Here is a 24,842-nt window from a genome sequence, read left to right on the forward strand (position 1 = left end):
GTTTTTCAATAAAAATACATGTCTAGATTGTTTACATTTTTTCTAATGCTAAAAAATGAACTATAATATCTCCGGATATTCATAACATAAATTATTTGGCAGGTTCAGTGTGGAGTCAGTTCTTCGACTGCCATGATGACCCCAGCTACGACCCTGAAGAAGGCCAGGTCACAGAGCTGCAATACTCCTGGTTAGGCGCCTTGCAGTATATCCATGGTAGACCAACACTCATCAGCTCATCACCTATTAACCTTAAGGCCACATCATAAGGCTGATTTAGAGTGACATTCCATTTCCAACTGCAGCTGCAATACTGTTCATATTACTATGGAAACGCGTCGCTGTCATTGTCAATTTCCATAGAAAATGAACAGTATTGCAGCTGCAGTTGGAAATGGAATGTCACTTTTATGGTAACATTCCATTTCTAACCGCAGCTGCACTACCGGTACTGAACGCGTCGCTGTCATTGTCAATTTCCATAGTAATAAAATGAACAGTAATGCAGCTGTCGTTGGAAATGGACTGTCAACTTTAGACGGCGCGCAAACTCGCATGCGATTTTAGTTACATTGCGGACTGTTAGTTACGTCCAATCAAAACCGCCAATGGTATGAAACTCGCTTGCGAGTTCTCGCATCGTCTAAATCAGCCCATAAGTATACTAGCGTCTCCCGAGCGTCGCGTCGGCGTCTAATCAACTATGGCTCGACGCCATTTTCCATAACGCTAAGCCCCCATTCGCACGACAGCTTTTTCAACGCGCGTTAAAAAAGCGCTTGAATCTGTCCGCACTCTAAATTCTATTTAACGACCAAGGCTTAAAGTCGAAAATCCAATAACGCTTAATAAAAAGCGCCATCGCCATCGTGTGAATAAATACACATGTATCCATTTGTGCCATTCGAACGCTTTTTTAACGCGCGTTGAAAAAGCTGTCGTGCGAATTGGGGCTAACTCGACGCCGACGCTCAAAAGACGCTAGTTCTTACTTAAGTACGGTGGCTCTTATATGTCTTACGAGTTTCCCGACTGGAGCTGTACCGGCGCAAAAAATTGGCAAGACATATTAAAAAACACACCAATTCTTAGAAATACAAAGTTCTTCAAGAAAACATATCAAATTCTTTCATTCATCATATTCATTCTGATGGACAAAGGCATTCATTGGTATAAATGATGCAGCCATGCTTGAATTGAGGACCTAATCTGTTTAATAATTCTCCAGTTAAGAACGGGACCCCCCACTACTTCAGGGTACCACGAGTGGTGCTAATTAGTCGGCAGTTCGTGTTGAGCACGGCAGTGGACGCTGCTGTAATTCCTCATGGATATGCTTTGTAAGTTTGAACCAGGACACCTAAAATGAGACAATGTTTGTCTTCACTGAAATATCTCGGAAGCATCTTAAAGAAGCGTTAGTCTGCAAACAAGTTTCTATGCAGAGGGGTCACATCTTTCTGTAGCCGACTGTACATACTTCTGCTCATCGGTTTACTTTACCTATAACGCTTCTTTATGACGTGTTTGATCCGATTGGATAGAAATTTCGTCGAGATATTTCAGTGGAGACCAATATTGTCTTGTCTCATTGTAGGTGTCCTATTACGTGTACTCGTCATTCTCTTGCCCTTGTCCCATTCACTTGGGGTCGGCGCAGCATGTCTTTCTCCTCCACACCTCTCTGTCGCCCGTCATTTCATCATTCACTTGCGTTCGTTTCATATCATCTCTCACACAGCCCATCCACCTTTTGCTCGGTTTTCCATTCCTCGTACTTCCGTCCACCTTCATTCGTAATACCTTTTTCGTCACATGACTTTCATCCCTCCGCATCACATGCCCGTACCAGGCTAGGCGATTTGCCCTTACTTTTTCTGTTATGGGTGCAACTTTCAGGCTTCCTCTTATATAGGTATACGCATTCCTATTACGTGTACTATAACCGATTATTCAGTGCGTCTCTCGACGTAAACATTAAGTATTTGTTGAGATTTTCTTTGAAATCGCTCTTCTATAATGTTTTCCTGGAAATTATACTGCTCGACTCTGAATTATACCCTTACCTCTTACAGAGGAAACGTGGTCTTCGGCGACTACGAGCGAGACGAAGTGGAATGTGAGACCACAGTCCTAGCTCTGGCCAACATGAAGGCGGAGTGCGAACCAGCCATCCTGATCATGCCTATAGCTGACGTGCTGATCCATCCGGAGTTTAAGCACTTCGGGGCGAGGAGCAGCGTGGCCTTGCTGAAGCTTATCACCACTGTCAAGTCCAGTAAGTTGGTTGATTCAAGTGATGGTGAAATTTTTCTCAAAAGTTGGAAAATTCTCGGAACTTTCAGGAAATTTCACTAGAAAAGAAAATTGAAAAGGAAATATAAAAGAAAAATTAGATGTCTATGCAAACATATGAGCAGTTTCCGAAACCATTTGTGAATTTTAAAAACTTTCTTATGACATCTCATTAGGCTTAGGTCGAGTGCACCGCGACAATATCTCGGGCGTGAGATAGGCTAGCCGTTCCTTTCTAATTAATACAGCTAGAGAAAGACTTGTCAAGTAAGTTTTGATTGAAGTAGAAATAGTAGAATGTCAGACATACTTAACAGCAAGTTGCGAAAAGTTTCTGAAATGTTGGAAAATGGAAAAAGCTAATGCCTTATCGTGGATCTCTTTGAGAAGTAACAAGAACATATTATTTCAGAATACGTGTTGCCGGTGTGCCTGCCCTTCAGGAACTTCCTCGAGCGCAGCAATGGCAAGCTGATGGTGGAAAGGCTTTACCACATTGACTTTGCCAGTGGTAAGTTGGTTGCTTGCACTTTCACTGTTTTTGCGGTTTTTTCACTTGCAGTTTATCATAACATAAATGAACTGGTAAAGAATGGAGTACGGACCTGTCATCTGTACTCCCTGACAAACCTTGCCAGGGCGGTAGGTTTTTAATATTTTCCTTTAATTTGAAAATTTGTAGAGTTAGAGTTAGATCATTTCATGGAAGTTTCACGTTTAAAATAACACTTGCACTGCGTGGGCTATCAAAAGCGCTGCAGACTTTCCTTGGCTAATTCTAGCATCGCTTGCAGACGCTTACCATCGGCCATTTCAACTGCCCCCCCCCCCCCCCCTCCATCAGCTGGCTCTTGCTAAGGTCAATCCCTAGTTGATTTGTAATAAAAATGTTATTTCACAGATGTGCCCCGAGATTTTGTAGAGGAAGACAAGGAAGTTACCAAGATCAGCCTGCTGCCACGAGAGCTCTGCTACATATACGACTTGCCAGAAGTATGGTTATGATCTTTCTCTCTATCTCTCTCTTTCACTCTCATCGTAGCGTTAATCCGTAGCGTAGCGTTTTTTTGAAGCCAATATTCGCTTTTCTGCTATTGTTATAACATCGCATGCATAAACGCAGTGCATTTTTTTTACTGCGAGATATTATTAAATAACCGCCGCCTGCCTGAGGGGATATGGAATTATCAGACCAAAAAATTGGCTTCCAATTATTTTCTAAATTAAAAGCATTCGTAAGAGACAGTGATGTAAAGTTCCTCACCCTCATGCAATCTTAAAAGCAACGATATGGATGGACTAAATATATGTGAACAGATATCCTTCTAGTCAAGTACAAGCTTTGCTAAGTTTGTGACTAGGTTGATCTGTGTAAGATTGTCCCCTTTTTTTTGTTTTTTTTTTTTAGAACAACACGCGTCTGAAGAAGGAACGCATTGCCTGCACGACTGGCTGCGGGTTCCGTTCTGGCGCCCCGAGCCTGGTTCACGAGCACACGGGACATTGGTCCATTGTCTCTCTCGCACATGGTGAGATATACGCGTTACGCGATTTTGCTACGGCTCATGGGAGCCTGGGGTCCGCTTGGCAACCAATCCTAATAATTGACGTAGGCACTTTTTACGGAAGCGACTACCATCTGACCTTCCAACCCAGAGGGGATACTTGGCCTTATTTGGGATTAACCCGGTTTCATGATGTTTTCTTTTTCCGAAAAGCGACTGTACATACATCAGAAAAACACAAAAACCCATTGGTGCCGAAAAACTCATTGGTACGAGCCGGGGTTTGAACCTGCGACCTCCGGATTGAAAGTCGCACGCTCTTACCGCTAGGCCACCAGCGCGCTACGCACGTTACATGGTGAGATATACGGGGCGATTCGGGAAATGAATTAGACATTCACTAGATATGAAATAGTAAAGATATGTGACGTTCCACGCCAAAAGGTACCTTATGGCGGCTGGCGCTTACGCTATTATTAACGCAGCTCCAATATTCAGCCGGGGTAATGGTACCTTTTGCCGTGGAACGTCACATATCTTTACTATTTCATATCTAATTCATTTCCCGAATCACGCCGATACTCATGTCAGTAAAGTCGGACTTCGATGGTTTGGGCACGTCATGCGCCGATACCAGGTTATAGGATGACCCACGCTAGACCGGGCCGGGGACGGGCCGGAGCTTCCAGCGCTTTGTTTTCTATGGAAAGTAGGTACCACGAGATTACCGATCAGCCCTTATAGAAAATGACATGTCGGACGCCTCGGCCCGGGCACGGCCCGGTCTAGAATAGAATAGAAGTCATTTATTGTTTAGTCTATACAGGCTGGAAAGATAAGTCGGACCCTGGAGGGAAACTACCTTAAATCCTTAAGCTGGCTCATTTTACTTAAAGGAGACATTCCTTTATTTTTAAAAAGAAACAAATCTGCATTCAAAGATTTTCTAAAACTCGCTTGCCTCGCCCGGGACTCGAACCGCCTAAAATTCACAATTTTATTCTACTAGTCGATACAGTTGAAAAAATGAAAAAAAACATAAAAAAAAAGAAAACCGACTTCAAAAAGGATGAAACAAAATATTATCCTTTTTAAGTCTATGCGTTACCAACTGATATGTTTGAAGTCGGTGCCAAGCCAACTTTTGAAGCATACCATGATTTTGGTGCGATTCGATAAGGATGTACGTTGGATTGCCTTACAAGACGACAATGAACGTACTTTCTGTAGGTACAGTCGACGTTAAAAATATGTTTACACTTTTCGTCTTATTACAAAGGAGTAAGGTGCAAAAGTGTAAACATATCTTTGACGTCGACTGTACCTAAGAACACACCTCAGAACACACGATCAAACCTTCTTGGTACAGTCCGTACCATGTTTGTCGGCACGCAAGCGTGGGATTGGGACTAAGTTATTTCCCGTCCCTTATTCAGAGGACTACATTTCAAAATATAAAACAATTCAAGGAATTTACGTTCTTGCCAAATTTCACCTAAAGCGGTTCAGTTATTTAGCCATGAAAAGGCGACAAAGAGGCAGACAGAATTACTTTTTTTTGTAAAAGTTTTTATTTTTACATTTTTAGTTTTAACGCATTGTTAAGAGCGCGACGCATGAATGAAAAACAACATCACGATTAACCCTAAATTCGTGAAGCACCTACTTTAATAAATATGTAATCATTAATTTTCTCGAGTCCGTCTGGGAAATTATAATTCCTGTCACTACACTAAATCCATCCTCCGCCCCGCTACTGACCCAATCCCTCAACCCCCCGATCACTCTACCTCACAGCGCATCAACCCCTGATCCATGAACCCCTCGACCCTGAACCAGCAGCCCTTCAACCGCCATTCCCCGACCCCTTAACTCCAAACCCTAACCCCCGATCAGTAGCCTTACCAGCTTACCAAGAGTTTGACATTGATTTTTAGTCGCTAGCGTGTGTGTAACTTACTTTCTTTGCCTCTCGCTCGTACTGGCATATTAGTGCGAGCGAGATGCATAAAAAGTAAGTTACGAAGACGTTAGCGTCACTAACTTAGCGAATATGTCAATGTCAAACTCGTGGTAAGGCTACACTTGCATTACATCAAATTAGCGGTTTTCGGAAGCAAATGCTCGAGTTACTTTAGAAAACACCCAAATCACTTTACACGTGCCTTTAAAAACTGAGGAGTTCCCTCAATTCCTCATGGATTCCATCATCAGACCAGAACCAAAAATAATACGGAGGCACCTTGGAGGTAACTCCTTCCAAACAAAAAAAGAATTACTCAAATCGGATCACAGGTGCCGGAGTAATCGCTGAACATACTACATTTAAAAAATCATCATCATTATCATCAAAACAATCATCATCATCAGGTCTACTTCATCAAAGTGGTGGTTTTCGGGGGAAAATGCTCGAGTTGCTTAAGAAAATACCCAAATCACCATGTATGTGCCTTTATAAATTGAGGAGTTCCCTCAATTCCTCATGGATCCCATCATCAGAACAGAACCAAATTAAAATGGGACCAACTTGGAGGTAGCTCCTTTCAAACAAAAAAAGAATTACTCAAATCGGACTACGGATGTCGGAGTAATCGGTGAACGTACATAGAAAAAAGAAAAAAAAAACAGCCACAACCGAATACAGAACCTCCTCCTTCTATGAAAATATGGAAGTCGGTTAAAAAAAAGATCCATAAAATCTAATATTTAGTACTTAAGATTTTTTTAGTCAAGCCAAATTAAAGAAAAAAAGAAAAATACTTTGAATGCAGTTTTGTTTCTTTTTAAAAATAAAGGAATGTCTCCTTTGAGTAAAATGAGCCAGCTTAAGGATTTAAGGTAGTTTCCCTCCAGGGCCCGACTTTCCACCCTGTATATCTAGCGGGAGTCATTCTTTAATCGGGATACCAGGAAACCCATGATGTTAAAGTGTTTATATAAAAATTATAAGTAGTATTTAGTTTATCTGTTTTCCAGGCGGAACACCTTGCCCGGATCCGCTGCGGTCGCACCGGCCCCCAGCACCCCCTCGCCACACCGTGCTCTACCCTTACGTTCCCTGGATAACAGCCGCCATTACTGGCAAGCCCCTGGGTGCTTTCTCCAAAGATGATCCATTCGGTGAGTTCAAATGCCTTCTAGAAAAAAAGCCACATGGAATTTAGCATTTCTTAAATTGAGAGTAGCTCAGCTTCGGAAGTATTTTGAACCTTTTAGTCCTGCTATAGTGTTCTCATGTAGTCATATTGGTCGTACACTCGCCATCAGATACATCGGAGCGGCCAAGGTGTTCACAATATCTGAACACGCACTCTAATGCCTTGACAATAGAGGCGTGTTCAGATATTTGTGAACACCTTGACTGCTCCGATATATCTGATGGTGACTGTACGTACGGTTGTAGGTCGATAACATCCTCTTACACAACAGCAGCGTATGCGAGACGTCTCCAACTACTGACTCACTCATGGGCGGATCCAGGGGGAAGAGGGAGGGGGGTCTCCCGGGGGACATTACCCCCTGATCAGCTGGGTCCGCCCTTGGACTGTCTGTCCTCAGCAATGTACTTTAAAAGTTAAGTTTTCGTTTCCAGGGTACGTGATGCCCCGCGCATCTCCCTACGACCAAGTTGGTCACGCCTGGGTGGGTCACTGGTGGATGGGCGGCGTGCGATGTTACGACAGAGGAGATGCTGCTTTAGACATCTTCAGGTTTTATCAGGAGATCTTCAGCGTGAAACCTGTTGCGCAGTCCAGGCTCAACTATCATTTAGAGGTAAAAGCGAGATTATTTCAAAAGGAAAGATCGTTCTATAGAAAATCTTGATGTGTCTTTTAATTGAAAAACACATCTTAAAAATAAGTTACGGCAAATATGTAACAATTATGAATCTAATACCATCATTTATATTCTTCTGCTTTCATAAGTAATAGTTATTGAATTTTAAAAAGCGTTTTTCAATTAAAAGACATGTCAAGATCGCTTACCTTCTTGCAAGTTCTTTCTAATGCTAAAAAAACGAACTATAAATGAACGGCAAGTGAGACCTGTTCAATAAAGAGAAATAGAAAAAATTTGCCCGTAATGCAAATTCCCTCAATGAATTCAGAAGGATATTCAGAGGAGTTTTTTTTCTGGGCGAGCTCGCTCCATCGTAGGCCACGTCTACGCCTCGGCTAGTCTGTGGCCATGAGTAAGCCCATTCATAATAATAATAAAAAAAAAGAGTGTGAATAGTTGACAATTAAAATAAATTCTAGTTTAATTTATTTACTACTTAACTTTTTAGTGGTAAAAAAAAAAAGTTAAGTAGTATAAAGTAAAAGTCCGTTAGAGCATGGTGGCATGCTCTTATCATGTGATGATTTAATTTTGTATCAAGCAGAAATGTGTGCAAACCAATATTCGTCTACATTCCATAATTACCTACTATTTACTGTGATTGCAAAACTAACTAGATATTAAATATTTAGCAATAGATAATATGTTTTGTAAAGTAATTTTAAGTATTTAGCTATTAAGGTTAACTTGCCATACCCTATTCAGGGTCCATGCTGCTTAATTTAATTTAAAATATCATTTTTATATACCATGGAATGCAATAAATAAATGAAATGAAATATGATTTGGAACTCCGGTAGCCGTTTAAGCGCCACTTGCACCATTCCACTAACCCGTGGTTAACCGGTTAAAACGATAACCTAGTGTCAAATTGTACTGGCAACCGTGGTAACTTGAGGTTTAACCGGTTAACCCCGGGATAGTGCATTGGTGCAAGTGGGCCTAAGAAGCTTTAGACTTACGGTAGATGTCGCTAGAGCTAGAGCCTCCCTAAGGCTTATATGGTGGAAATATTCGCTGTATTGGTCTACGTCTACGGTCTTGGTAGCTCAGATGGCAGAGCACTGGGCTAGCGATTCAGTGATCGTCGGTTTAACTCCTACCCAACACAGTGAATTTTTCCACTTTTCATTTGTTTCCGTATGTAATTCCTTGAATGGTTTGCTGTCAGATCGTGTCTCCCAGAGAAGCTGTAATTATCTGCGTAAAGGTTGGCATGCCGTTCCAGATCGGTCAACCCAGGGTGTACGATTTAGACTCCCCTCAGGTCGGGGTAAGGGCACAGATTATATAATAGTTCATACGAACAGATTCTTATCTCTCAAAGAAAATGCAAATACCTACCGGTTTGATACCTGCACAAAAATACAATGGAGTGACCTTCAACGCGCCGCTCCCCGCACCGCGCGCACCTGCACAACGCTAGGGTTGCTGACGCTTAGAAAAGAATGATAAATAAATACGGAGTCAAATAAAAGGAAATCTAAATCTTACATTATAAGTAATATTCGAAATACTCATTTTAAAAGGTCATATGTCCCTGTAGTAAGTAGTGATTTCGGAGTTGATCCCATAGAAAAAAGTTGTTCAGTATGGTCTTCCTAATCACCTCGCACAATATGGCTAATGGTCCAAAAATAACCCTGTATATATGTGTATACTATATATTATTATATCGTCGTGTATTACCCACAACACAAGCCTTATTGAGCTTACTCTGTGGGACTAGGTCGATCTGTGTAAAATTGTTCTATAATATAATATATATATACAGGGCGTCCCAAGACTATGGGACATCAAGGGAAAGTACCTTAAATATCGTAGATAGGATATTTTGCTGAAAGAAGATATTATTTTATTTTTTAAAACAATTTAAACTGCATTCATAGATTTTTAAATAATCACATGGTTGAACTGGGAATCGAACCCGCTACACGAGCTAAAAAAACACTCTGATAGTTTTATCATACCGATCGAAAGGATTTATCATAAGGATTATTTTTTGCTTAATAACATAGTGTCAGAAATAAAAGGAAGACCGTGAATTTTAACATTTGATGTGAAATTTCGTTCACTGAATTTAGCGAAATAATCAATAGAGTGCGACTTTGTATTCAACAGAATGGGACTCATTTTGAGGAGTTGATAAATTAAATTGATTATCTTTGAATTAAAAATGTTAAAATTCATGGTCTTCCTTTTATTTCTGACACTATGTTATTTAGCAAAAAATAGTCATTATGATGAATCCTTTCGATCGGTATGATAAAACTACAGGGTGTTTTTTTTCTCGTGAAGCGGGTTCGATTCTCGGTTCAACCATGTAATTATTTTAAAATCTATGAATGCAGTTCAAATTGTTTTTTAAATTGAAATAATGTCTTCTTTCAGCAAAATATCCTATCTACAATATTTAAGGTACTTTCCCTTGATGTCCCATAGTCTTGGGACAACCTGTATATTAAAGTCTGTGTCTGATAGACCCTGGCCTTGTTCCCAGGTGGACATCCCTCTGGTGCAGTTCAGTTCACAATACAGCTTCGAGGTGGAGGCCTGGGGCTACAATCACACCGAGTCGGCGTCTTCCGACAGCTTCAAAGAAGACTCTTCCGATTACCATGACTAGGCCCTGTTTCATACATTCATACTTACATATAATCACGCCTATTTCCCGGAGGGGTAGGCAGAGACCACAGATTTCCACTTGCTACGATCCTGGCATACCTCTTTCGCTTCCTTCACTTTCATAGATAGATAGTAGCAATATTTAATTATAGTATATGATAAGCAAAACCCTATTACTAAGACTCCGCTGTCCGTCCGTCCGTCTGTCACCAGGCTGTATCTCACGAACCGTGATAGCTAGACAGTTGAAATTTTCACAGATGATCTATTTCTGTTGCCGATATAACAACAAATGCTAAAAAGTACGGAACCCTCGGTGGGCGAGTCCGACTCGCACTTGTCCGGTTTTTTATTATTTACTAGGCTTGGCCTATTTAAACACTAATAAAACAAACCGCTCTGTGGTTTGCCAGAAGAATGTAATGTATCTAGATGTAAGTAAGCTTGTGAATAAACGCTTTATTTTTTATTTTTATTTTTTTTAGTTATTAAGAACTTCCAACTATGGTATTGTGGAATTAAAACGTACCTACAGTTCAGTGTTTGTGTCGTTAACGATCCACGATCATTCACGAGAATAACCTGTCATTACATATAAAGAAAGGGCCGACTGGAAAGGAATGTACAGTCGGCCTCAATAGGGTTGAGATATAGGAGGAAACTCTAGCCTATTATTATATTATTATTATAGCCTATTAGCCTATGAAGCGCTGGTGGCCTAGCGGTAAGAGCGTGCGACTTGCAATCCGGAGGTCGCGGGTTCAAACCCCGGCTCGTACCAATGAGTTTTTCGGAACTTATGTACGAAATATCATTTGATATTTACTAGTCGCTTTTCGGTGAAGGACTAATCCCAATAAGGCCTAGTTTCCCCTCTGGGTTAGAAGGTCAGATGGCAGTCGCTTTCGTAAAAACTAGTGCCTACGTCAAATCATGGGATTAGTTGTCAAGCGGACCCCAGGCTCCTATGTGAGCCGTGGCAAAATGCCGGGATAACGCGAGGAAGAAGATAGCCTATTAGCCCATATAGTCTTCAGTCTACTAAGATAAATAAGTCTGAACCAACTTGGCAAGCGACGGAGTTCACGGAGTGTAGCCCGGCCATTAACATCACATTTATATGAAAACATGACAAGTATAGTGGCATGATCACACTTTTTCGCTTCTAATTCGGTGCAGACTCGAGCAAGTCGGGGAAACCCATTATAGGCTAGCGGTAGGTACCATATTTTGTATGGAATAATGAAAAAATGATAGAGCTTGAAAGTGTACGTGAGTCCGACTGTACGTGCACATAAAAGCGTGAATGCCTTTATTGCATTTGTTTGTATCTTCATTTCGATTATCAATTCTGCAATATTGCTAGACCGCGGTATTGCAATTTGAACTCTATTCAAAAGAGAGAGACCCATTTTAAGTGATAATTGTTATTGTGAGTCGGTTATGAGGAAGCCTACTAAAGCATGATTTGTTAAGGCATAGTTGTTTATAAAAATACATAAAAACTTTTTACAAAAAAAAGAAAACCGACTTCAAAAAGGATGAAATAAAATATTATCCTTTTTAAGTCTATGCGTTACCAACTGATATGTTTGAAGTCGGTGCCAAGCCAACTTTTGAAGCATACCATGATTTTGGTGCGATTCGATAAGGATGTACGTTGGATTGCCTTACACGACGACAATGAACGTACTTTCTGTAGGTACAGTTGACGTTAAAAATATGTTTACACTTTTCGTCTTATTACAAAGGAGTAAGGTGCAAAAGTGTAAACATATCTTTGACGTCGACTGTACCTAAGAACACACCTCAGAACACACGATCAAACCTTCTTGGCACAGTCCGTACCATGTTTGTCGGCACGCAAGCGTGGGATTGGGACTGAGTTATTTCCCGTCCCTTATTGAGAGGACTACATTTCAAAATATAAAACAATTCAAGGAATTTACTTTCTTGCCAAATTTCACCTAAAGTGGTTCAGTTGTTTAGCCATGAAAAGGCAACAAAGAGGCAGACAGAATTACTTACACATTTACAATAGTTATTAGTAGAGTTCTAATGGAATTTATAGTCATAAGGCTGATTATTTTTGAAGGGTATTGTTACTACTTGGCTTGGCACCGACTTCAAACATATCAGTTGGTAACGCATAGACTTAAAAAGGATAATATTTTATTTCATCCTTTTTGAAGTCGGTTTTCTTTTTTTTGTAAAAAGTTTTTATTTTTCCATTTTTAGTTTTAATGTATTGTTAAGAGCGCGACGCATGAATGACAAACAACATCATGATTAATAATAAATGCGTGTACCTATACCTACTTTAATAAATATGTAATCAGGAATTTTCTCGAGTCCGTCTGGGAAATTAAAATTCCTGTCACTACACTAAATCCATCCTCCGCCCCGCCACTGACCCAATCCCTCAACCCCCCGATCACTCTACCTCACAGCGTATCAACCCTTGATCCATGAACCCCTCGACCATGAACCAGCAGCCCTTCAACCACCATTTCCCGACCCCTTAACTCCTAACCCTAACCCCCGATCAGTAGCCTTAGCAGCTTACCAAGAGTTTGCCATTGATTTTTCGCTAGCGTGTGTGTAACATACTTTCTTTGCATCTTGCTCGTACTGGCATATTAGTGCGAGCAAGATGCATAAAAAGTAAGTTACGAAGACGTTAGCGTCGCTAACTTAGCGAATATGTCAATGTCAAACTCGTGGTAAGTACACTTGCACTACATCAAATTGGCGGTTTTCGGAAGCAAATGCTCGAGTTACTTTAGAAAACACCGAAATCACTGAACACGTGCCTTTAAAAACTAAGGAGTTCCCTCAATTCCTCATGGATTCCATCATCAGACCAGAACCAAAAATAATACGAAAATACCTTGGAGGTAACTCCTTCCAAACAAAAAAAGAATTACTCAAATCGGATCACAGGTACCGGAGTAATCGCTGAACATACTACATTTCAAAAAATCATCATCATTATCATCAAAACAATCATCATCATCAGGTCTACTTCATCAAAGTGGTGGTTTTCGGGAGAAAATGCTCGAGTTGCTTAAGACTGCATCGAGCAAAATCAGCGAAAAAGGCAGTCACCGTTTAGTCGCTAGCGTTCACATCTCTTGATAAAAAAAATTATAATAAATGTCATTATTATCCCAAAGGGTGTGTTTACAACGAATCACCCTTGAAAATCTGAAATATTTTACAATATAATAAATACACTTATGCAAAGTTGTACCTAAAACGAGATGAACGAGTGTCAGCGTTTAGTAAAATTTGTATAAAAAAATCGATGCTCATGCTATAAAATCGAGTGATTTCGAAAGCCAGATAACTGGACTACAACGAATCAGGCTTTTCCTATTTTTCCTCCTAAAGGCTACAGAGAAATTCAATCGTAAACGTAAACTTTCGTAAAATTTCCATACATCCGCCATATCTGTCAAATTCTCCTTTCAATCAGATGCCCGCTGGGCTTGGTTCGAAGCGGACGCGTACCAGGATCTCCCAGTTTGACATTTCGATTTTGAATATATATTGACAGAAATTCATATCCGTATACGAATGATGATACCAGTGAAAAACTGTGTTCAAAATAAATAGGGTAAATAAATAACGTCACACGGAGATCTAGAGTCATTAAAATTTCGATTTCTTTTTATTCACAAGTCATAATACTTAAAAAATATAACAAATTATTTAATAAAATATATGAATACAACCAAATCAGTGTAATTAGCGGCTTCCTAATTCACTTAAAATGAAAAAAGTTTGAAGATTTGTTATTTCTTATTGGAATAAATTTTCATTGTGCTGGTATTCATGTTACGTCATTTTAAAAACATATATGACATAATGTCAATATACTAGATAAACAATTTATCAACAAAATTCTTCACATTTTAGCCTAAGCAATATAAATTATTCAAATTTTATTTATGAAGACAGAGCAATGTTGTTCACATAATTTCAGCAATAAAATTCATAGTTTCAACTAGTTCTGTTGCTATACTCAGAGCTATCACGAGCTCTGAAAGTTAATTCAATGATATATCATCAAGAAATTGAAATCAAGACTCGACCTGCAGTCTCAGCGAGTTTTTGTGGCTATATTATCAGTTGAAAGAACGATATTTAAAGACAATACCAGCAGTGATCTGGTTTACGAGTTGGTTTCATGTGACGATGTTTATATAAATGTATCTATCAAACAACAACGTGCTTTTATTTCATTGATATTCGGTGCAAAACGATAACTCAGTAACGAAATAAAATTATGAGAAATGCCTTTGGTTTTTTTCAGTGAACGTTTATATTTATGAGGTCGTTTATAAGGTAATATGTCTTATCAGCGTGGCTTTGGCCTTTGGACATTTTTGTAATGCTTTGTAATAAGATAGGTGAGGTATCTACTTATATCCCTAATTGTAATAACCTTTTATGAAATGAATTACAATTTAATTATTTAAATAAAAAAGTGGTCCACAAAAATATACATCCGCTCGGTCCGCTAAAATAATATAAGTGCCCTTCATAATATTAAGTAGGTATATTTAAGATTAACAATCAGTAAACATCATTAATTACGCTCAAATGCTTATGTTTCAGTACAAATTGGGTGAGATATTTCCGACATAAAACCTAAAGGTAAAAGTACAATTTGCTAAGTAAACTGTCAATCTACATTAATTATTATAAGGTATTGGTAAGGACGGCTAAGGAATGGAATGCGCTCCCGGCATCTGTATTCCCTGAAAAATATGACCTCGGTCTCTTTAAAGCTAGAGTGAATAGGCTATTACTGAACCGGTGAGCTACATCTTAGGCTCTGTCTTCACTTTCCATCAGGTGTGACTAGAGCCAATCGCCGATCAGTTTATTATTAAAAAAAAAAAAAAAAAATATAATAGATAGACTCTTAGAGGTCAGCTTACTGAAGAATATGAACAACATATAGGTACTTTCTAAATAAAATACAATTTGTTTTTCCATGACTCATGTAGGCCTTATTTTACTAGACCATTTAAATTGAAGATGAAATTAATTCATGATAAAAGGTAATAAGGCCCGGTAATATTCTCTGTTATTCTTGAACTTGTACTATGACTAAGAAGGCCCACTGACAGTGCAAGTAACAAGGCCCGGTTCCGAACCAACATGGTATGGTTTTTTTATAAAACGTGTATTTTTCAAAAGCGCCGGAATATTTTTATAACTATTTTGGTATATGAAGAAACATGAACAAATGAGAAATCTATATTGAATTGAATTGGTAATAATATCCTGATTATTTATAAAACTATTTCAGTTAAAATAAAGGTGGTTATATGCCTCACCTAACCCTATTCGTTCACATTTAGATCCTATAGCTATATTTGGTCACTTTGGCCCTCACTATCTATTTGATACCGATTGTACTAACAATTAAAAGTACAGCTCATATGTACTTTTTCCTGTACTGAAACTTATAAGGTATGCCCACCAAATACGCTCATAAGAACGATATATTCTATAGATATAGGCTATGAACTATCTAATGATATACAGGGTGTAATCGTTAAGTGTAGCCAGGCTATAATTCCGTAAATATAACAGATATCAGAAAACTTCAAATTGATATCGAAAGTGCGTTACCCAATGAGTAAAATTACATTAAGGGGTCATCCATTAATTACGTCACACGTTTGGGGGGGGAGGGGGTCAAGAAAATGTGACATGTTGTGACATGGGGAGGGGGAGTCACAAACACTGTGACAGAACCCATACTATCCGGGACACAGTTCTTTAATATTATGTGGGGCTAAAAAGGCCCTCTGTCAGTGCAGGTGACAAGGCCCGGTCCCGGGCCTTATTGAACGTATGAGATGGAATAGTAAATTTAAATATTTTAATATTGGCAATTATGAGTTTTTAGATTTCCCGATAAGTTTTAAGTAAGCATCACTTACTGACTTACAAAAGATGTTTTTAAAGCCTTATTATCAATAGAGCTTTAAAAATTAAGTTATAAGTAAAATATAATAAGCGTGTTTAGTTGTAAAAAATATGTTACACGACCTATATATAACTAATGAAGGGATAATTTTAGATATAAGTAGTTCACTTCGAGTAGGTAAAATAGACGATTTCTTATATCTTTAATAATAAAACTCCTAGTTTTAATTTGGTCTATGTCTACAAACCGCATACCTACCATCGCACACCACCACACTGTTAACTGACAGTTCGTAAACCTTATTACAAAAGGCATAAGGTCTACCGATGGACAGTTAAGAGCGTCGCCGTTTGTACCTATCTTAATACAAAAGTCAACAACGAAAATAAATAATTATTACCTAATACGTCACATACCTATGACATGACATGAACAAACAAGGAAAGCTATATATAAAAAGTGTTTTTTCTCTGTCTTCTCACAAAGGAAAGTTTGACAGTTTTAATTCCTCAAAGGAGGTCAGTAGTTAACACTAAACTCGAAACAGCACCTTTAAAAAAACATTAGGGGTCACTGACCTGTCCCAGTAAATTGAGGTAGTGTGCGTGAGCTGCGTTTGTGCGTGAAATGGGGTAATTTGACAGAATCTGAAAATTTACCCTCCTCTACGCCCTCTTAAGAAAACACCCAAATCACCATGCATGTGCCTTTAAAAATTGAGGAGTTCCCTCAATTCCTCATGGATTCCATCATCAGAACAGAACCAAATTAAAATGGGACCAACTCGAAGGTAGCTCCTTTCAAACAAAAAAAGAATTACTCAAATCGGACCACGGATGTCGGAGTAATCGGTGAACGTACATAGAAAAAAAAAAATAGCCACAACCGAATACAGAACGTCCTCCTTCTATGAAATGGAAGTCGGTTAAAAATTACCCAGAATAAAGCAAGCATTCACATATTTCTACATTTTTGAATATTTTTAATCTAACATATTGTTTTGACACTTTCAACGAAATGTCTGATTGAAATGTGTTGTTTTGACATTTTGTTAGAAGTACCCTTAAAACTATTCTTGCGGACCGACCGGTATATCAACGCCACTTCATAAAATATACAAAGACGCGTATTCGGGAAACGAGATAATCACAAGATCTAGAGACGATATAGACATCAACTAGATTTACATTAGATATCGAGTAGATGTGACTTGGATATCTAAGTCATAACTTGTCGAAATCGTTCAAGAGGACCTCCAGAATCGCGGAAACGTCAAATTTGACTTATCTATCTTACAGATATCTTTAAATTATCCATATCGTAACTTGTTGAGGTCTAGTAGAGATCTAATTCATTTCCCGAATCGAGCCGAAAGACTCGACACAGTGCCAATAAATAAAGTATTTTTACAAGTTTGTTTTATTTAGTTTCACCTGACCGTTGTCTGTCTGTCTGTCTGTGTGTAATAAAATCTTGCAACTTAAATTTGATCCACTTCCCGGTTTCCGATTGAGCTGAAATTTTGCATGCATGTATAAATCGGATGACCATGCAATATTATGGTACCATCGAGATGATCTGATGATGGAGACAGGAGGTGGCCATAGGAACTCTGTGTTGAAACAACGCAACCTAATTGTGTTAGGGGTTTTTAGAATAGTCTCGATGAGTATTATTTGTCTGTCGTAAGAAAAGTACAATCAGCGATAAAAGCTTGTACCAAAAATGAAATTTTTGCCAAAAACTTATTTATGATAAAGTGTAGGCTTGATGACTTTATTATATAAAGTATTGACATTATTCCCCTTAAAACTATTCTTGTGGACCGGTTCCTTGTTAGTAGACACGCCTCCTGTATCGCGAAACTAATATATCAACACAACATTTTATGAAGTGCATAAAATATACAATGATTCGCGACTCAATGCCAATAAATAAAGCATATACATGATCAAATTTAACGAAGGCTTGATGATTTAATTTTTAGTTGCTTTATATTTTATATGGCCCATAGTAATAACTTTATTATACACAAATAACAAAAATACGACTCATGCGCACACTGGTTTTTTCCATATTTCTCTATGCTTCAGAAACATGGACTTTAAAAGCTCGGACCAAAGCCAGAATAGATGCGTTTGAAATGTGGTGTTGGCGCAAAACGTTAGGCATATCCTGGACAGCGCGTCGCACTAATGTGTCTATTCTGCAGGAGCTCAAGATCCAGACTCGTCTGTCTGCTATTTGCCGTGGAAGAATGCTTGGCTTTTGTGGGCACTTGGCCCGGCGTGAACCTGATAGCCTGGAAAGGCTCTGCTAGTTGGGCCTGTTGGAGGTTGGAGGACATGGAAAACAGGGAGGGATACCCGCACGCTGGTTCAACGCCATTCAAGATGTTACACGCGAGGGGTTCCAGGGTTCCTTAAGGAAGGCAATGAATCGGCCAGGATGGAGAGCACTACAGCACAGAGCGACTTATGGTGGTCACGACCCTCAGACATGAGGATTCGACTAGTATAGGAAGAGAGAGTAACTTTATTAATCTGTGTCCATAGGTCCTAGAATGGCATAAAATTACCTAGTTCAATAAATTTAATAGGCACTCACATTGTTTTCATTAGTTAAGTAGGTAATCAGTTTGGGTGTGTCTTTCATATATATGTAAACACAGACTTAAAACATCACAAATCACAAGAAAAGTTTGGTTCTCACAATGAAAAGGTCACATTTAATTATGAATATGTCGTCACATCCGTCTTTTTTTTCACGACAACGTCATTCAAGACAAAGATAACATGACAAACTTTGGACAAATTAGCTTCTTGTAACACTATACGGGTTTTGTGAGCGTTCTGAAAACAATTAGGCGTTAAAAGCTTGAGGCCTATTCTGTGATAACAACTTGATATGATAAGCTTATTATACGGACTCACGTATATATTATATAGTCAATAAAAATACAGTCATGTTTCGGAAAGCCAAACTCTACACTCTCTAGTGTCTCTACTCTAGTCTATTCTCTGTATCTTTACGAGTGGGTATTTCAATAAAAGTAAACAATTGTACATTTTCGGATAGTTATAACATTTATTGGTTTATACCGGGTGTGGCTTGTAACATGAGCAAATAATTAAAACATAGATTGTACTCCTCAAACGGTGACACTTTTGTTCTACAACTTTTAAATATTATGAATTATTTAGACTCCCTATTTTTCATACAAAATAAATATTATCGTCAATGGACGCCATCGCCACGCCATATCATTGTGTTTGACGTTGCTTGTCACGCCTTAAACAAAACAAAATTCGCAATACATTTCGTCTTGGAATAAACTTTAAAGTGTATTAAAAATCAAACCACAAGTTATTTTTAAAAGTCGCTGAACAAATGTTAGTCAGTATGAGGAGTACAGCCTACAGTTTATTTTTTTGCTCATATTACAGGCCACACCCGGTATAACCAACCAGATAAAAAACCGCCTGGATCTGTCACTGAACGATCTGTCTTAAACCTACATTATTCGATCGTGTAATGTTTCCATCTACCCTTAACTGGCTTAAAGAGCCAATTGAGGGTAGATTTTGTTTACTTTTATTTAAATACCTAAAGATACAAGTATACTTTTGTCAAGGTCGTGTCAAAACAATATGATAACCACGTAAAATTGTTAATAAACAGAATAGGTCTCCTTATTTTTAAGTGCGGTTTGACAAAGCTCTTTGTCAAAACACCGAAGCTAATATTTCAAAGGTTGGTTAAACTGTATGCTTTGACAACTTTAGTGGTCGTTTGGAACACTTTAGGCGTCGGCGTTCTTAATGAAGCTTAACTTCCATTTGGCATGGATGGGTAAGTTTGGCGACAATGGAATACTTTTGTGGTATTGAAGGAAGCTGGAAACCTGTTTAAATAAGTTGCTACGTTACCAATACCAATCGTTTATTCTCATATTTGAATAATTTCATTTATTCATGGCAAACGAAAACTAAATTTCATACAAACGTATTACAAAAATAGTATTTGAAGCATAAAGTATAGTTTATCACTAAATGGTCCCGCCTCAGAATGCTAATCTGAAAGTCAGCGCTGGGCTGGTCTTCCGGCGATTTGACAGTTATATATGTAAATTCTACGATGAACTATCGTTACCTAGTTTGCGTTTGTAACAGCGCCATGTTTTATGAAATTTGGCTATCGAACTTAACAAAGTCCAGTCGTCTCAACATAATTTGATATTGATTTAACTAACATTGCTCATAGTGTTTTGCTCGCGTTTATTGGTGCGCGCGAGATGCAATGATTAGTAGGTAGTAGAAAATATCAATTGGAGCTTGGAGCTATGTAATTATAACAATACCTCTACTAATGTGCCATAGACTAAAAATAACAATAAGTTTCGAATAATAAAATCAGCAATTGATTCTAAGCACACAGATTAACGTTTTTTGCACAGTAACCAAAAAGAGCAACACTCCATTTCACAATTAGGCACCCTACCACAAGTTACCACAGATTCTACAACGACTTATATGCAATATAAACTCTATACCACATACGACCTTTTAGTCATAGTGTAAACATAGTAGCGAATGGGTTTGACCTACCCTAATCGTAGGGTGAGCATTCATTCATAATTTGTTGCAATAGGTCTATCTGTTTTTTTTACGAGAGTTTATTTGTGAATGAAACGTTAAACAACAATATTTTTGTTGGTATTGCGAAGTTTTTAAAGTTAGACTAAGAAAAGTCTGCAGCGATTTTGATAGCCCACGCAGTGCAACTGTTATTTTAAACGTCAAACTTCTATGAAATTACGACGTATAAATAACACTTGCACTAAGCTGCGTGGCCTTTCCAGTTTCGGTCGTATTCCATTTTAGTTATTATTAACTCTATTGCAAGAATATACGTAATTTATTATGGTCAGGAGACTAAGGCGAGAATATAATTTAAAAAAATCTGAGAGAAGTTTTACATTTTATCTTTTTGCATAATTCATCGTACTTATTAAAGTGGGACACATATTTTTCAAATCAAGACAACATTTGATAATAAAACTAAATAATTAGACATTTAGACAGCTTTATTCATCCAAAACTGATTAAAAAATCTACAACAATAAATAAGTTTATTTTTTACTACCTACACACATTGTTCAGCATAATTTGAAATATTTGAATAGGCATTTGACTTAATCCCCTAGATACCAAACAGTTTCAACCCCTGTTTAAAGGAAATAAATAAATATTATCGCTGCATAGTAAATATTACATCAATAGCTCTTAATCCGGGTTATAAATAGGGCTTCATTAAATATTACTTACGCGCGTAATACGGATTTACGTGCGATGGTTCCGCATATAAACCTATGTACTATATGTATACTTACGATCAATGAAAATGGGTCACTTTGTATACGTCAGTGTGTCGTGATTAGGGATAAATTTGTGGGCATAATCCCTAACTCTACTTCCCTACTACTAGTAATATTATAAACGTGAAAGTAACTCTATCTATTTGTGTGTTACCTCTTCACATATAAACAGATTACCAATATTTAATTTTGTATAATTATGTATTATAATGCTTGTGAGATAGTTTGATACCCGGGAAAGGACATAGGGTAAATTTTATCAATAATCATCACCATCATTCCACACAGATGAAGTGGGCAGAAGATAGTAGCGGCTCGATTCGGGAAATGAATTAGAGACTCACTAGATATGAAATAGTAAAGATATGTGACGTTGCACTGCAAAAGGGACCTTATGGCGGCCGGTGCCGCGATTCGGGAAATGAATTAGAAATTTACTAGATATGAAATAGTGAAGTTATGTGACGTTCCACGGAAAACGGTACCTTATGGCGACCGGCGCTTACGTCGCATAGCGCTGCAATAATACTGGATCGGCGTTAATAATAGCGTAAGCACCAACCGCCATAAGGTACCTTTACCCGTGGGACGACACGGAGGTATCTTTACTATATCGTATCTAGTTAATCTCTAATTCATTTCCCGAATCGCGCCGTAGGTTGGTTACATAAAAACCAAAATTGGACAGTATAATGAGCTACGAACCACGGACCCTTTACATCAGCCACTGTGCCTACGGACCCCTGGTTGCGCACGCGCACGCCAGGTGCAGCAATCTGCGGCCGATTGTTGTCCGTGAATGAAATGCATTCTTGAATTACTGCAGGTCAGGGGTGGCTCCCCTTTTGGGCGCGTTTTGGATACGAGTAGTTTCCTAGACTGCTTCCAAAGTCACATTTTTATAGTCAATAGGTAAGGTACATAATTATTCTAAAACAAAGTCTCCCACCTAGTCTGTCTGTCTGTACGTTCGCGAAAAACTCAAAAACTACTGAACGCGAATTTTCATGCGGTTTTCACCTATTATTATTATTCACAAATCTCGAGGATACAACAAGTCCTTAGCAGTGCGTCCAGTGAAGCTGTGGAATGAGCTGCCTGTGTCGCTCAGGCAGGCACAATCGGTTGCGTCGTTCAAGGAGAGGTTAAAGAAGCTATGGTTATCTGATTTGACTGATTAATTTGTCTATATTTCTATTGTATAGTTGCTTTATATCGTTCTAATTCTTTCCATTTTTTAGTGTATTTTCCCCATTCCTTCATGATTTATCTTCATTTATCCTATAAATCTTGTATGTATTTATATCCTTTATCTTTCTGGTACCTTGTTGTAAATTTTGCTGCATTTGTCACCCTCTTTTCACTCTCTCCTCTCATCTACTCAAAGGTTAACTGGAAGAGATCCCTCAAAGGGATAAGTTCGCCTTTGTACTTCTTGCTAATTGTATGTTATTTTTAATATGTCTTTTTGTACAATAAAGAGTTTACTACTATACTACTACTACTACTAATAGAGTTATTCTTGAGGAAGATTTGGGTGTATAATGTTAAGGTTCTGTGTAACCCGTGCGCAGCCGGGCGGGTCGCTAGTTTATAAAAAAAACCGGCCAAGTGCGAGTCAGACTCGCGCACGAAGGGTTCCGTACCTACGCATCCGTATTACGCAAAAACCGGCAAAAAAAACACGTTTGTTTTACGCGAGCCCATTTCAATATTTATTTTATTCTGTTTTTAATTTTTGTTGTTATAGCGGCAACAGAAATACATCATCTGTGAAAATTTCAACTGTCTAGCTTTCACGGTTCATGAGATACAGCCTGGTGACAGACAGACGGATGGATAGACGGAAAGACGGACCGACGGACAGACGGAGAGACGGACAGCGGAGTCTTAGTAATAAGGTCCCGTTTGTACCCTTCGGGTACGGAACACTAAAAAAGGTCTTGACTTTGATGTGCAGCAGATCTGGCCGTATACATAGGTACCATGCATAGGTCATGTAATAGACCTATCTATCAAACTAGCACGTGAGACTAACAGCTATCACCCACTCCTCTGATTCATATGGGAAACGTAACAAGGTTACACATATTACGACATTTCAGGTTACCCTCGTACTTTAACATCCGAAAACCAACCTTAAACCAACAGTTTACAGTCTAAAGTAGCCTGAGAGAGCCGAGATAGGGGGTTATCAAGTGTCAACTCGAATTTGCGGCCCACTTTCTCTGTTCCGCTCGAAATGAGAGCGATCGCTCGTTAATGTTCGGATAATGTGATTTTCAGTAGTGTGGTGCGGGAGGATTGGTCGCGAGATTCGTCTGAGGATATCTCTAAAATTGTGGCATAGAAACATGCCTCCTATATATTTTTCTGGGTCTTAAATAAATAGGTGATTGTGGCCTATGTGGGAAGGCAGGTATATAGAGTTAGACCAAGATAACGCGCAGCGATTATTGTAATTAACACAGACTGTGTAAATGTTATTTTAAATGTCATAATTTCATAGAAGTTTGAAATTAGAAGTGTTGCTGCTCAATTCAAACTTTAAGATACGTCAGTTAATAAATCTAGAAACGATGTGAATTAGATGTGTCAGTGTAAATGTGTCGTTTTTGTTTCAAGAAACGTCACATTTGATACTGACATATCTAATCTATATCGTTCCTAGATCTATAGACTGACGTATCTTAAAGTTCGAATCGGGCCGTTGGTCTAACACTAGTATTTACAAGTGTTTTTGAAGAATCCCCGCTTTGGATAAGTTAACCCCTTACTGCAGCGGTCGGCAACAAGCGGCCTCTCACTTGCGGCCGGCGAGCCTCCCTAGCTATTTTGTATGTAATATGGACAAACGACAATATCTGATAAAGTCATAAATATTAACAAAGTGCGGCCCGCGTCATCTGCGTTAACTACGATGTGGCCCTTGGCTGCTACAAGGTTGCCGACCGCTGCCTTACTGCATGTAATGAAAAATATTTATTTGAACTTGAATAGCTGTGAATAGAGTTGAATATCACATTCGCCATAATATGGCTTCGTATGCGGTAAGAGTTACACATTTATCTGGAGATGCATCTCCAGACCTTCTCTCGTTCGTATCGCGTCGCATTCGCGTAATATGGGTCAAGTGGACTGTCGCTGCATAATGCAGGGGCAGCGATAATACAACTTTAGGCGGTTATCACACCGATGCGGTTTCCGGGTGCGGCTGCGGCGCTAGTGTGGTCAACGCCGTACTCTACAT

General features: G+C 38.7%; 2 protein-coding genes across 2 annotated transcripts in view; both read left to right on the top strand.

Annotated features, from left to right (window-relative positions):
• The window catches only part of LOC134679533 (juvenile hormone epoxide hydrolase-like), a 331,027-nt gene that overhangs the window by 81,039 nt on the left and 225,146 nt on the right, over positions 1-24,842 (top strand). The window lies entirely within an intron of this gene.
• LOC134679551 (uncharacterized) lies at positions 69-10,289 on the top strand (the record flags this gene model as incomplete). The annotated part of the gene is made up of 10 exons (XM_063538507.1): positions 69-216; positions 1,229-1,340; positions 2,076-2,278; positions 2,708-2,806; positions 3,197-3,288; positions 3,704-3,824; positions 6,777-6,920; positions 7,393-7,574; positions 8,812-8,913; positions 10,141-10,289. Coding segments are annotated over 10 exons (1,329 nt in total), but the record flags the coding sequence as incomplete, so codon positions are not given.

Source organism: Cydia fagiglandana, chromosome 2, assembly GCF_963556715.1.
Source record: "Cydia fagiglandana chromosome 2, ilCydFagi1.1, whole genome shotgun sequence".
NCBI lineage: Eukaryota > Metazoa > Arthropoda > Insecta > Lepidoptera > Tortricidae > Cydia > Cydia fagiglandana.